This window comes from Motacilla alba, chromosome 1, assembly GCF_015832195.1.
Source record: "Motacilla alba alba isolate MOTALB_02 chromosome 1, Motacilla_alba_V1.0_pri, whole genome shotgun sequence".
Lineage (NCBI taxonomy): Eukaryota > Metazoa > Chordata > Aves > Passeriformes > Motacillidae > Motacilla > Motacilla alba.
Window position 1 is genome coordinate 31,164,468 of NC_052016.1, and position 14,878 is coordinate 31,179,345.

Here is a 14,878-nt window from a genome sequence, read left to right on the forward strand (position 1 = left end):
GTTAACTAGGTAGATCATCCTTAGAAAAAGCTTTCCTCTTGCTCCCTGGAGCTAATACCCTTGCCCAAAGCACCTTGATTCATGTGACTCCTGGGACAGAATGACACGTGGGTGGTTGTAATTTACAAGACTATTTTTCAGATTAATGGGAGAGGAAAGAAGCAGGTGTCAGAGAATATCAAACTACAATGCATAACTTTTCTCAGCACTGAAATATTCCTTTTCCAGCTCTGTTTCACTCCACTGCAGAATCCAAAGAAGTCAAGCATGTAACTGTACCTCCTTTGCATAGTGATGCACCTTATTCCCTTCTTTATCACCTCTCTGTGTTGTATTTATGTAACAAATACACTGTCTATTTTCATACAAAAGTGGCATTGTGACTGTTTCAAGTTCATCTTTCATTTTATGCAATTTTTAAGGAAGTGAATATTGAGAGGCTGTTTAGTGTATGCTTGGAGTATGCAAGCAGCAGCTCTGAAGCATTTAAATCCCTGTGTCTTTTTCCAGCCTCAAGAGGCAGTTATCCTCTGAAATACCTTATGGATTTTTAAAATACTTCAGTAGGGACATAAAACAGAAGGAAAGGATATTACTTCAAAGCATTGTTTTGATGTTTCTCCTTTCACTGGATTGATGCAGAAAGCTGTGGAACAAACTCTGAAGCACAGTTCCAAAGAGACTGCATAGGATTTAGAGAAAGATTTAGTAATGGGTTAATCTCAATCTGTTCCATAAGAAGCAAAGCCACTACTTTCATATAAATTTCTTTTACCCCATAAAAAGCAGTGTTTCCTTGAAAGGACTTTTTGCATCCTCCAAGCAAGGAGCTCTTCCTTTGCTTGGTGTAAAGAAACTTGGTACAGGCTTTACAGTGCTCCAAGAAGCCACTGCTTGCTGCTGTTCATTAAAAGAATTGTTACTGCTTCTGTTTTTAAATCATCTGTTAAAGATATGCAACTATTCCACTGTAATAAGCACTGTATATAAATATTATATAAAGTAATATTTTCTTAAAATGAAAGGAATTACTTAGACTGTCTAAATGGGAGCTTAAAGCAACATACTAAGTTACTGGTTCTGAAAACTTCAAAGGAGAAATTCTAATCTCTTCTGTTTGTTTCATATTCTCTTTTGTGTAGGTAGGTTAGAGTGGGATTGTTTGTCAGTTGCCCAGTGATGACCTTTGTAGGTCCGAATCCCTCTCCTAAAAAACACAGAAGTCAGATGCAAGCTTCTTAGTAATACTCTTCTCAAGTCCTTAACTTCAAACTCCTGTTGCCTTCCTCTGTCAGCATTTTGGTATCTGACAGTTCTCAAACATGCACTTAGTTCTTTAGATTTAAGCTTCCGTAGTTCTATTTGTAGTTACATCTCCAAGGACTTGTATACATGCCTCCTTCTTTTACAAGAAAATTTATTTCCACTTGATATTTGAGGAGGAAAATGCTAGAGAATTTAAAAAGTCATAATAAAAGTTTCTGTAAGTGCAGATTTAGCTTGAAGTTAGGATGTTGGGGACTCCTGAACTTCTTGATATATGAACAAGAACTGTATTTTTTATGTTGTTGTAGTACACAAAATCAAAATTCTGGCTCAGACAATACCAGATATAAAGCTGTTAGATACCTCTAAGGGTAAAATCACTAATATATATTGCATCAATACATTCATTCTGCATATTTTATGTACATCAGGTAGCCTTCTTTAAGTTGGACCTCCCAAAAGAGGTCCATCTTAATTATCTAGCAGAGTTCTTCTGAAAATTCCTTTTGTTTGAATCTTCAGGCTCTGAAACTGGGAAAGCTCTGAGATTTTTAAGAAATGTAACTAAATCCTCTGCTCTTGTTCTTAATTAGCAGGTATCTGATGATGGATAATTACATCGTAGATGAAATCTATTTCTCAATAGGGGTGTTTCAATCAGAGACAGAATAATAAAAATGATAGTCAACTTCAGGAAATACCCCCTGCCTCAAGAATTGGATAGCTTCAATCTGCCTCTTAGTGTCTCACTCCGCAGATAGTTTTAGCTAGTGATAGGATCTGTTTAGTAGAAAACTATTATCTTGCTGCAACATATGAACTACTGTTACGTAGGAGTTGACAGTATAATCTGTTGTACTATAAAATGTTTGTGTATTCTGTTGTTTAGATGCTTTGAAGTTTAACTAATGAATACTTCTCCCATGTACTTCTGGTCTTGCCTGACACCTCTTCTCTGAAAACGTAAGATAGTGCACAGAGATTGATAGATGGAATGCTGTCCTCACATGGATGTGAGGACAAGCCATCAGCTGTGGCTTTGGGTTGTTCCCAGGGCAATGGTCTGGATGCAAGCCAGTACAAGTTTGCCTTTGTTAAAAGTGAAAAAATGGCTTTTTATTGTATTGTAATACCCCATTTCACTTTAGTTAACAGGTTTGGGTTAGCTCTGCTGTAGTCAGTGGGTGAGTAACTTGCTCTTGCTCTCCGTACACAGATTACGCCTGTGCGCTCCAGAAGGATATCCTGCTGCAAGGACGCTTGTATCTCTCTGAAAACTGGCTCTGCTTCCACAGCAACATTTTCCGATGGGAGACCACAGTAAGATCTCTTAGCTCACTTGAATCCCACCTTTTCCATGTCCTATCCTATCAGGATATAGCATTAGAGTCTCTCATATCTCATCCTGTCAATCTCATGCTAGTAACTCTGGGCTGTGAAGAAAGAGCCTGCATCTCTGAGTGGAAATTCAAATCCAATATGTAAAATAAAAGTAGCAATGGAGGCATCTGAATGCTGAAGTAAGCCTGTTCAGTCTGTCATTCAGCATAAGAAGTTTAGGAATTGTGCTGAAGCTGGTTTTTTACATTTCTGATAATGACAATTTGCCTTTCCTTACCATGCAAAATTGTCCTATAAAGGAATGTAACGCATAACCTCCTACTGTAAGTCCTGGGGCATGACATGGTATGTGGTGTTGCCCTATTCAAGAACTCTCCTGCATTAAAACTTACTTGACATAGCCTTACATGTAAGTATCAGCATCCAAGAATAGCTGAAGGAAATTGATAAATGACTTCCGCAAGTTCTCATATTGTGAGACTCATATTGGGGTCTGTGGCTTTTGAGCAGTACAAGCAAAGGTAGGTATTTGTGATATGTTGGCCCTTTATTTCTGTCAGATTAGGTTAATGAGTTTAAATTTGTTCATTCAGATGCAGTTGTTGCATCTGCTGTAGAACTTGCATGAAGCAGTGAATAAGAAAAGGAAGATGACCTAGCAAACAGAAGATGGACATGTCAAAATATTCTGTGAACTATGAGACTGCTCATAACTTAAATCAGTATCTCACATTTGAGTGCTCTGAAATACACAGGACAAACGACAAATAGCTTGTGTATTTAAGCCTGTGAGGGGCTGTAGAAATACTTAACTGAAAACCAAATTTAATTTCATCAGATGGATTTGATGATTGAGTATGTCTTATTTTAGATGTGAAATTAATTAAAAAATAAACCCATTGGAATTATACCCTTGAATATATAAACTGTTCAAAGACTGATTTAGGTTCTTTTTAATTCAAAACAGCATACATCCTGGTAACCTGTTTCTGCCTGTCTAGCAGGGTGATATCTTCAGCAAACCTTTAGGCAATCTGAGCTCATCAGCTACAAATGGTAGAGCCAAGTTTGGGACCTCATTAGCAGGCTCTGTTGTTGTAAAGAGAGAGGGAGTAAGTGGAGAACTTCCTGCTCACACCGGAAAAAACAAAGTTAGAGCTGTATGTTCCTCCTTTCTCTATGCTGAATGGCAGTACAGCCTTATATTCAAGAGGAGAGGTGGGGTAGGCTGGAAGGAAATTGCTTCTTGCAGCCAGTCAGACCATGTTCTTCTAAACAGAAAAATTTCAACTACTAATATACAAGTCAAACATGCCTAGGCAGGAAGAATTTCTTGCAGTGACTAGACTGCAAATAAAATTTTGAAAATGGACTATATTGTAAACCTTTGTGAGATAGTCTTTTACCAGATCTTTCTCATCTATGTCCTGCTTTATGTATAGCATTCTGATTGGGATTGACTTTCAGATCTGTGATTTGTGTTTGGTTGGGATAGTGACTGGAGGAATGGAAGAAAAGCAGAAAGAACCACTGACTTCCCTAGTCCTAATGTGAAAGAAGAGGTGATGACTCTTAAGTCACCTCAGCTTCTACTTTGAAATGCTTGCTGTTAAAGCAGCAAGTGGAGACAGTAATTGCCTTTGTGATCTCATCTGAATTGCATCCCAGGGTTTGGGGTTAGTTTGATTTCTTCTTGCATGTTCTGTAACTTCTAACTTTTTAGTCATAAGTTATTTTTAATAGGTCTTATTAAATGTGTTTCTGCTTAGATTTCTATTGCTTTGAAGGATATAACTTTCATGACAAAGGAGAAGACTGCTCGTCTCATTCCAAATGCCATACAAATAGCAACAAAAGGAGAGAAGGTAAAAATCTGTTTTTAAATATATTCTTGCTAAATGATAGAGTCCTGAACACAGCACTTATTCTAGTCTATATTTGAATAAGTAACTTCCCTGTCAAATGTTTAAATGTGATTGGGATTAGAAGGCAGACTTAGATTTGGTCCCTGTGCATGTTTGCTTGATAATTCATCTTCAGTTTGACTGCAGAATCCCTTAGTGGTATTGATACAGTAAACAGAAAGTAAAAGTTTGTCTCACCTATTCAAAGGAAAACTAATTCAAAGCATGAATTCAGAATGTGTATTCTTCATACTGGAAAAATATCAAAGTCACTGGATTTCAAGTACTCCTTGAAGAAAACTACTGAAAACAAAAGACTGTGATGTCATGGGTTTTGAGTAATGGAGAAATTTACCCCAGAACATGTGCTGGGAAATGAAGTTTTTGAGTGTGTATTTGAAAAACTGAAAAGCATGATGCAGAGTCTTATGCGTAATATACTTTGTGATTAGTTCTTCTGTAAATGCCTTGAAAATAATAATTCTTGGCAAAGAACAGCACTTTCCACAGTGAACCTGGAGCTGTTCTTTGGGAAGCAACTGTGATTCATCATATTTGGCTGTTCCCTCTCAATTCATCCAGTATTAACTTTCATTGACAAGGAAGATAGACCTCTTTGCTAAAAAAACCCCAACTTCCCAATGGGAAAGATTTTAATACTTGAAATTATGCATATAATTTGATCTCCTATTTTAATTATTTTAATTTCACATCTTCTGGTGTGAAAATGTTTGTAAAAGGCTTATGTGGCAGAAGAATGGAAATAGCTGTGGCCTGTAAGAAACCGGCATATGTGTTTCCGATTTGTTCAACCTTCTGTGGGAAAAATTTAAGTATGTTTATGTTGAGGAGGAGCTCTTCCTTTATACCAAGGGTAGTCACATGGCCAGAACAGCATCTTCATTTACGGTGTGGACATTGGGGAAAATCATCACTGAAAGTGATGCAAACTGTGGAACCTGAGGAATATGACCCCAGGTTTGTTGAATGTGAAATGAGGCAAGCTGTTATTGATGACCTTGGGATATTCAAGATACAAAGAAGCATTCTGGGATTCCTGAAAATAGCCACACATGAGCTTATGTTTTACCTTGTTTTCTTCTGCAGTTTTTCTTCACGTCATTCAGTGCAAGAGACAGAAGCTACCTCAGTATCTTCCGTTTGTGGCAGAATGTGTTGCTGGATAAGGTAAGTTTGTCCGCAACAGTACCTGTGGTTAAGCAGCCAAATAAACTTTTTCTAATGTAGACAGATGTGCCTCTGGAGAATAAGAGACTAGAAGCTGGCTTTTCCTTTCTGACTTAGAATTCTAATCTGATGTTATGCTTTGGTTCCTTGCACTTCAGATCACAGACGAAATTCTCATCTTTTCCTTCTCAGACTGCCACCTACAATTCTGCTGTTGAAGGAGCATTTTGTCTTTGCATATAGGTTGCATGGTTCTCTTCACTATGAGCTCAAGCATGTGTTACTAAATTGATATGGATTTGCTTCACATTTTCTTTGCCTAATTTGTGATTAAAAAGTCTCAGTGAAAACGTCAAGGAAAAAAGGCCAAAACTCCTTCTCAGATAAGTTAGCCGAACCTTTGCCAACCCACTCATTACAACTCTGCTGACCTTGAATAAATGCAACAAAGGCAGGCTGTATGATATGGAGGTGTATTTTGGCAATTTTGGCTAGTTGGCTTGATTTGTAATGCAATTTGCGGATACTTAAGCTAATCTTTCTAAAAATAGATTGACACGTTTGCAGAACATCATGAAAGACACATAAGACAATTTTTTTGGTAAAAAAGACAGTTTTTGTAAACCAATTCCTTCCTGTTAATGTCTCTCATTGTTTAAATATTTCAATTCAGTTGCAATTACACACTGAAATATCCATATATAACACTGCAATGATAAAAAGTTTAAAGTTGTTGTACTACTTATATACAGTAGCTACGCTTTTTTCGTTTTGTTGGATGAATTTTAGGGCAGTCTAGAGGCACTTTTTGTAAAAAAAAGTGCTGAAAATAAAGGGAAGTGCTATTTAAGGCAAAACCAGTGTTTCTTGCAAATCTCTTGTCCCTCAAATCAAATACTATTTAATTGTCTTGAATCCAGCTACAATGTATTTCATCACCTTTTGACTGGAATGTAACCTTGGAACTGGAAGTAACCTTGCTTTCTTTCATTGTGCAGAGTTTGTCAGAAATGGCACTTACTGTTATTCAGTTGATTAGTTTGTGGTGCTGGAGGGTCAATGTATGGACATTCAGGCAAACCTATCCTAGGGCTGGAACAGAGGTAACAAGCTTTTTACTTTTTAGTATTAGTTTTTCTTGTTTATTTCTTCTCTGACACTGAAATGAGTGTCACATTAGGATCAATTTTTCACTTGAGAGCAGTAGCTAAAGGATAGATAAGAAAGCAGGAGTCATGGACTGCATGCAAGATGAGATTAATTAAGCCAGCAGGTTTTAGGAACCAGTGCATTAGAATAGCTTGGGAACTATCCTTATTATTTCTATCAAATCTTGCTGTTAGCTTGCTTTCATCCTTACCTGCAGTATGTTAAAAGAGAAATCTGTTTATGAGAGTTTCTGCTTGGGGTTCTCAGTTGTAAAATGGAGCATGGTCATGAGATGTATGTAGGGCTTTTTAATGTAGTATGATTTGAACTATTATTGAAACAGGATTTCTGTTAGGTTGAGCTCCTACTTCTGAAACGTAGTAATCACTTCTGATTCTCTGCTAGAATGTGTTTGAGACAGCTGTCAGCCTTCTTTATGATACTCTTTACTAGATAAAGCAATAGAGGGGGACTGTGGAGTTGAAAGTAGAAACTGAAGTTGCTGGAGCTGGATCCACTGACACTACTAGAATGGCAGCTGTCTACTGAACTAATACTAAAAGAGAGCCCTTGGTGTTTTCAAGCACTTTTGCTGTTTTCTTCCCACCACTCCAATGTCAGGAACAGCATACATTTGGAAAATGTCCCATATACCTGAGGCCCTGCCATGTTATGCAGTGCCTGAATATGTGGAGTTTGGTGTTCCTGGCTTCAGTGATCAAAGGGATGCCATCAGAATTTGTAAGGCTTTTGACAAAAAACAAATCTCACACTGGAATCTGTTCCAAAAGGAGCTGGCTTTAATGTTTCCTCTGCCAATAGCTAAATGTTTTGAAGCTTGTGAATAGCTTGTTTATATTCTGGAGTACATCTGCTAGACTTGGAGATGACATCCAACAGTTAAATTATGAAATAAAGTTGTCATCAGAAGTATAAATGTTACTATACGTGTCACAGTGTTGGTTTGCAGCACCGAACAGTGAATAATCCCCAATTTTCAGGATTTGGATCCAGGGGACTGGAATTACATTTTCTTCAAATCATGGTTGTGCAGAAGTAAATTTCAGCACTGGCCTCTTCAGCACTTCTGGGCATAGATTTTGTGCTGTGAAGTCTCACCTCTGAGGAATGACCTGTCTGCTTTACCTGATACACCTTAAGCTTTCACCACCTGCAGAACTTGTCGGTGGGGCCAGCCTCATACCCTTTCCCAGGTCTCCATCTGGTGGCCATTCTGCCTTGTACCTCCCAAATATTGCATGTCCTAGGTGGTTGAACAAGTAGTCCTTTGACAAGTCTGCCTTTCTGTTAGAAGTGACTTGCACTGTGCAAGAGAACCAGCAAAAGGTTACATGCTGTTCTCTGCCCAAACTTACTTCATCCATCAAGATGCTTTCCCCCAGCTTCGCACCACTACTCTGATAGGACTCCTAGTCCCCTTTAGTTCAGTTACAATTTTGTAGCTTTATAACTTTATCAGACCTTGCTCAGAATACACTATCGTGTGTTTGGTACCCTTCAACTTTAGTTCCTCTGCAAATCAGTGGGTACTTTCTTCTTAACATAGGTCTTTCTTAGGCTTTTTATTCTTTAAATATCCATGCAAAGACTTTTTTCTTTGAAGGAAAATTCCACTTTATTTTTTTTCCTGTCCCTGTTGCAAAACATGTGCAGAGTGAGTCTTATAGGCTTTTACCTTGCCATTGTGTTTTAAATGACCCAGCATCATGGAAAATAAGGAATCATTAATGCAGGTCTGGAAGAGACATGACACCAGTCTTGATAAAACAGATATCTGCTTCCACATCCACTGCAGCTTTCAATAATACTTCAGTTTCTAAAATCAGACAAAAATCCTATTTTGCAGTGGGCTTTCCAGACTGGTACAACGAATTTATTCATGGCTGCTATTGACAATAAGAGCAGTGCCATTCAGAGTTTTGCTTTATTTTCCTAAACCTTACAGGTGTCAAATATCCCTCAAGTTTAAGGGAGAAGGAACAAATTAAAATGTAATTAGGCAGGTCATTCAAATCCCAAACAAACAGTGCTCCTTATTTCTAATGGAACAAGATCTTAACTTAATCAGTCTCAATTCTCATGAGTCCTCTACCTTAGAGTTGGATTTATTTTCCTATTGTTCTTCTTATGCTTTGCTGGGTAGAGATTTGCACCTGTCTCCAGAGACATTGTAGGAGGTAAGTCTAGAGGTGTGAGAAGGGACCAGAATTTCTGATCACCTGGGCTTCTTGTGGCAAACATCTCCCAGGACAGCAGTTCTGTCTTCCCCAGCAGTTTCTCGGGGAAGGTTGTGAAAAGAGAGATGTTTATTTGCACCTTTGCGTACAACAAGATTAATTTAAGAGACAAAAGAAGACTTGGTTTGATTCTGAGCTTCATGTTTAGGTGATCAGAGGGAGAGTTCGCTGTTTCCCTCCCCTGTTCTGCAAACAGAGTTCTGTATCACAGTTGCCTGGCAGAAGTGTGGTGTATGGTGAGGGTTGTCTCTTCAGTCAACCTGTATGGCAGGTCTTGTTCTTATTCCTGCATTTGTCCATAGAGGGTAAAAATCATCAGCTTTGCTTCCGTCGGTGGTACTCTGTACTATTGCTTGTGCCATGACTCTGCTTTGTGTGGCATGAAGCAAAGTACTGATGATCTCTGCTCTGCTTGAAAAGACAAAAGTGTATCCCAGCTGCTTCTTGTAGCCTTTGTTTTTGTGTACAAAGAGAACTGAGGAAAAACGCAGTGTAGACCATTACCTTGAATGGGCAAAGTAATTAATGTTTAGATTTTGCCCTTGAAAGGCAAAATCTAAACATTAATTTCAGAGCTTCTCTAAGGCATCCTCTCTGAAGCAGAAGTCTGACGCAGAAAATTTATGCCCTTCTTTGTTTTCAGAACTCTTTCTGATACAATAAAGCAAGTCTCATTTGGTCTTGGCTTGTGACCATTAAGAACTTACTATATCTAGCTGAGCTAGGAATAATTGAGCAGAGTGGAAGAATCCTGTTTTAGAAGCAGAAGTTGGTAACATTGCTTTTACAAAACAACAGGAAACAGCTTTATAGATTCCTTTATGGAAGCTGAAAAGCTGCTCTGCTTTCCTTGAACTATTGAGCTGACTGTAAAAGGGCAGACTGATTTGCCCATAGACAGAACATACCAGTGAATTCAATTAGCAATGTTAGGTCTGTGCCATTATGACTGGAAATCAAGGCACTGGCAGTACTGGGCAACAGAAATGAAAATGGCTTTATTTCTGTCCTTTGATTCATAGTTGGAAGGTGTGCTTAGCTAAACATTCACCTCAATCATATTTTGAAACCATGTAATGCCCACCCCTGGTTTTGGCCATTTAATAAGAACAGCTGTCGGTAGTTTTTTGTGGTTATGAGTTTATTGCTTCAGAAGACAGAATGCCTGGAGAAAGTAAGGCAAGCTGTAAGTGGATGCATGTGTTTCAGCACTGCATCGCTCTGTAGAAGAAACCCCCGTGCAGAGGGAGGCTGGCATTAGCTGCTATGACCCTTGCTTTATAGCTGTGTGTTTTGTGTTTTAATGTTTACTTTGCCCTCGCTAGGATTAAATACCTTGAAACTGATCTCTGCCAATAGGGTGCTTGTTGCCAGCTGCTTTCTGAAAAGCCCGAAACCGTGTTGTGCTGGAAAATACCCGAGGAAAAAACCCTTCCTCGTCTCCCGAGTTGGGCTATTTGTTCCGGCCCTCGGGGGCAGTGGCTCCCGTGCGATGCGATGCAGCGCGGGGATCTCGCAGCGGGGGCGAGGGGGCCGCGGGATCCCCGTGGGGCCCGGCCCGGCGGCGACGGCCGAGATTGGCTCTGTCCCGCCCGGGCCGGCGGCGGCAGCCCGGGAAGGCGCTGCCCCGGCCCCGGCCCCGGCCCCGGCGCGGGCGGGAGGGCGGCCCTGGCGGCGCCGCCCAGCAGGAAGTGGGAGCGCGACGGTGGCGGCTCCCGGCGGGAGCGGGGCTGTCCCGGGAGCGGCGCTGCCCCGCGGGACGCGCCAGGTGGGTCGCGGAGAGGGACGGGGCGCGGGGAGCGCCGGCAGCCCTGGGAGCGCCGGAGTGGCTGCGGGCGCGCATTTACATGTTGAGTGCGGGTCACCTGCTCCGTGCCTGTCTAAAATTGCAGGTAGTGTAAGTAACACTCTACAGATGAAGCAAGCGGGTGGAGAGATCATTTAAAGGCCTTTTAAATAATGCATGGGTATTTAATGTCATCATTTCATGCATATAGTAAGCACTAATTGTGTTACTGCCTCATTAGCAGTCCTGTTCCCTTGATCAATATGGATGGTGGTTGAGGCACGTTTTCCAGTGTGGTGTTTCCTGTTTTAAGACCGCTAGTATTGCTCTCTGAGCTCTGTTAAATACCAAAACTTTCTATTTCCTTTCTTTCTCTTCCCTCCCCCCCCCCCCCCCCCCCCCCCCCAGCTCTTTACAGCCAAGGTGGACTTTGAAACTCACTGCTTACTTTGCAGATATGAGTGTGTCATACTACTTTCACCTCCAAGCTTTCCTGACAATTTAAGAGAACTTAAATATGTCTTGGCAGGTGTGGAAATTCGTGGAATAGGATAGAGATATTGTAGAGAAGGAGAAGACTTAGCTAGTCCTCAGTCACGGTAATTCTGAAGAAAAGCAACTACTTTTCATAAAGAGGATGCTGGTGGTACAAAGTGAGGACCTCCTGTCCCACCTTGGCAAAGTGGACAGTTGGCTGACCCGAGCACTAGTGTAGTGACTGAAATGCTAGCCTCCTACAATTTGTAAAGTACTCTGAGCATCCTCAGGAAACAGGTGGGTATCTATTAAGCAGTTTGTGCAGAATCAAAAAGGTAATTACTTACCTTGTGCCATATCAAGTGAAGTTCAAGAGGGAGGTACCTTGAAGGTATCTGTGAAAATATTGGTGACATGTGAAGAAGCAAGTAGTGACTACCAGTTTGTGTTTTCTTACAATGATGATTTTTCTTATGCCTGGTATTGTTGGTTGAACAGCTATGGGACTGTGGAGTAGACAGGAGTACAGTTGCCCAAAATGCTGAAACCCAATCTCGGAACATGATATCTGCATGCTTTCGGTCCTTGTCAGAATTGAGGTTAAAGGCTGTGGCGTAATACAAACTTGTTGCAGTTTTTCCTCCAGTGGCTTACTGTTCCATACTGTGGTTCTTGACTAGCCTGCTTTGTTTCAGAGGCTGACCAAGCAGGAATTCTGGCAGCTGGTACACCAGAGCTATGGCTCTGAGCTGGGCCTGAACAGCGAGGAGATGGAGAGCTTCCACTCATCGTCAGAGGACAACGGGCAGTCTCGGTAAGGAGGAGCTGTACAGCCTACTGAAACACCTGGGGAGAAGCAGTGCCCGCTTTCTTAGAAACTCAGTTTCTAAAGAGCTGCTCTAGCCTTACCAGAATGGTTGAGCCTGTAGTAAAAGGATGCCAAGGTCTGAACTGCATAGATTGAGTGTGCACAAGAACTTAACTGTGTGAATTTGCTAAAATAGTAGCAGTGTAGCTGAGGCCCCTTAGAAGAGGAGAGAGGAAGACCTTGTTCTCCCTAGAAGTGCTTGGGACCAGCATAGGGTAGCCTAAATAGCAGCCTTCTCACATGATGGTGCCTAGTCAGCACCTTTATGCCCTTCAACAGTTTGGAAGGTTTGCATAGAATGGAGCTATATTATGGTTCAGACTCTTTCTTCCCCTCCTCTGTAGAGACTGAAATACTTGTTTTGCCTTGTTCTCCTGATATGTGATGTCTTAGCTTATTTTTATATTATCCTCAGCTTGAATTAAGAAACAGGAATAATAATATAACAAGCTGGAATAGTTGTAATAATAATGATGTGGGTTTTTTGAAAGAGTTTCCTTGATTTTTTTGAACAAATGTGTACTGATTTATGACCTGCCAGTGTCAGTCTAATAACAGCACTTTACATATCTCTGTGTAAATAAGCATGACTACACAAAACTGAACAATGTAATTTGTCCCTTCAATCCTGTGTTATCTGAGTATGTTTGTGAGAAAAATGTCTTGAGTTCATTACAGACTTCAAAAGATATTCTATTAAATATTTTTGGGTTTTTTTCTTTTTTTGATTGGTTTGGTTTCTATTTTAGGCTTGCTTGGGTCTTTTGGGGTTTTTTTTTTTGTTACGTTTTGGGTTTTTTTCTGTTAGAAAGTCACAACTTTGCAACTTTGGAATAAGCGATGCCAGAAAAAAATAATTTCTGACACTTTCTTAACGCTTTTTCTTTCCAAATTAGTTATAAGCTGTATGTTTTCTCATTTCTCACAGCACTCACTTCCTTGGTTTTATTAACCTTATGATCAGAAGCTGAATGTTCTGAGAGGTGGCTGAAATGAGAAGGATGGCTTCATATTAATGAGCTGTGTGTGGGAAGAATGACTTGGTAGTTTTCAATGTTATCTGAACAGCCGTGTTTTCAATTGAACAATCCCATGAGACACTTTCTCAGATTTCTCAGTGCTTAGATCTCCAAAGATATCTTCCTTTTTTGCTTTGGACAGATCCAGCATTTGTGATGATTCTGGAGAAAGGGATGAAAAACTATCCAAAATGATTGGTTTAGTTCGTGAGCCCACACTACAAACAGAAGGAGAGTCACTCAACAGACACATGTTGCCAGGAGTAAGTGCTGACACAGCCTTTCATGCTGTTTGTAACTGATAAGCTTATGTGCTTAACGTGTATGTCTGTAATCGTAGGATGAATGGAGATTGTAACTTCCAAAGAAGTCTTTGAGAAGTCAAGAATGTTTGTTAAATTTGAAAATGAGCAAAATTCTGTGTAAGAGAATATTGCTCCTATGAGCTTCAGCAGTGCTCTGTCATGAATTAGCTGCACAGCCTGGCTGCAATGCTGAGGTTTATTCCCTGGTCTGTTTTTTTGTTTTTCCTTTAAAAACAAAATTTCTTGGTTTTTCTTATCCAGTTCCCAAAGGGACCATATTTGTGTTTTATCCAAGTGCTTTTGGAAATGCCTTTTTCACTTCCAATGCTTTCTTGCTTGTGCTTATTTGTCATTTAAAAAGATATCTCCTCTTATAAGCCTTATGTATAGGAGATACAATAATATTAAAGGGTAGTTACACTTTGTCTTTCTTGCCTTCAATGGTCAGTTAGTCTGCTGTTGTGAATATGTGAAACCTTTTTTAATGCTTCAGAAGGAAGGGGAAAGCCCCCCCACTTGCTATTATAAGGATGAATTTTACCTTGACCTTGATGCCTTGGATTAGTACAACTAACGAGCATGAATGCATCACTCGTGTTCGCTCATGTTGTATGAATTTGTGAATGTATTTGGCTAGTGTGAGCAGCAAGTGCATTAGTAGTGATATAAGATGGGCACAGTGCCTAGCACTGGGGCTCCTGTGTGCAGCTGTACTCCTAAAAAGTTGCAGATATTTTCTCTTGGTTATTAGGTATTCCAAAGGTCTTGGAAATTAAAATAAACTGCTAATGCATTTTTTATAAGCTTCACTAGGGCTGGACATTAAGCTTCACTTAATTGCCAGTTTTGCTTAGGAGAATGTGGTGGAGGAAGAAAGGAGATGATTTTAATAGTTTTTACTACCCTATCCTTTAAATCTTCTGGCTTTTGTCACTTGCTAAAACTGATGTGGAGGTTAAGTAAGATTTAAATAGTTTTGCCAAAAGCCAAGTTAATGGCTAGAGACTCATATACAGCAAACAATATTGGTGTTTCTCAGATGTTAAAAGCATAGTTGCTTGAGTGATGGGTACTCCTCACGGAAACCCTAGCAGTATAAAACAAGATTTTTGGAGAGTTGTAGGGGAGGCCTGAGAGGACTGAGGGTGCTGCTGGAATTTGGAGTTTGGGATAACTAAAAATCTACACAGGTAGCCTTAGTTTGCACTTGTAAATCTTATTTGCACAAGAACAAGCCATTTAAAGATAATTGCTGTGCCTGGAAAAGAAGCCACACCCTGAGATGTCTCTTGCAGGTGCTAAATCTAATATGTCATT

General features: G+C 40.0%; 1 protein-coding gene across 8 annotated transcripts in view; it reads left to right on the forward strand.

Moving 5' to 3' along the window:
- GRAMD1C (GRAM domain containing 1C) overlaps window positions 1-14,878 on the forward strand; it is a 51,925-nt gene that overhangs the window by 18,164 nt on the left and 18,883 nt on the right. For 7 of the 8 annotated variants that reach the window (XM_038154468.1, XM_038154551.1, XM_038154722.1 and 4 more), the window contains 5 exons: window positions 2,483-2,586; window positions 4,377-4,472; window positions 5,619-5,699; window positions 12,065-12,183; window positions 13,399-13,519. In XM_038154468.1, the coding sequence (XP_038010396.1) occupies window positions 2,483-2,586; window positions 4,377-4,472; window positions 5,619-5,699; window positions 12,065-12,183; window positions 13,399-13,519 (521 nt within the window). Of the gene's footprint in view, window positions 1-2,482; window positions 2,587-4,376; window positions 4,473-5,618; window positions 5,700-5,720; window positions 10,875-12,064; window positions 12,184-13,398; window positions 13,520-14,878 lie in introns of those variants that run through there. The other variant, XM_038154630.1, reaches the window with a different exon arrangement.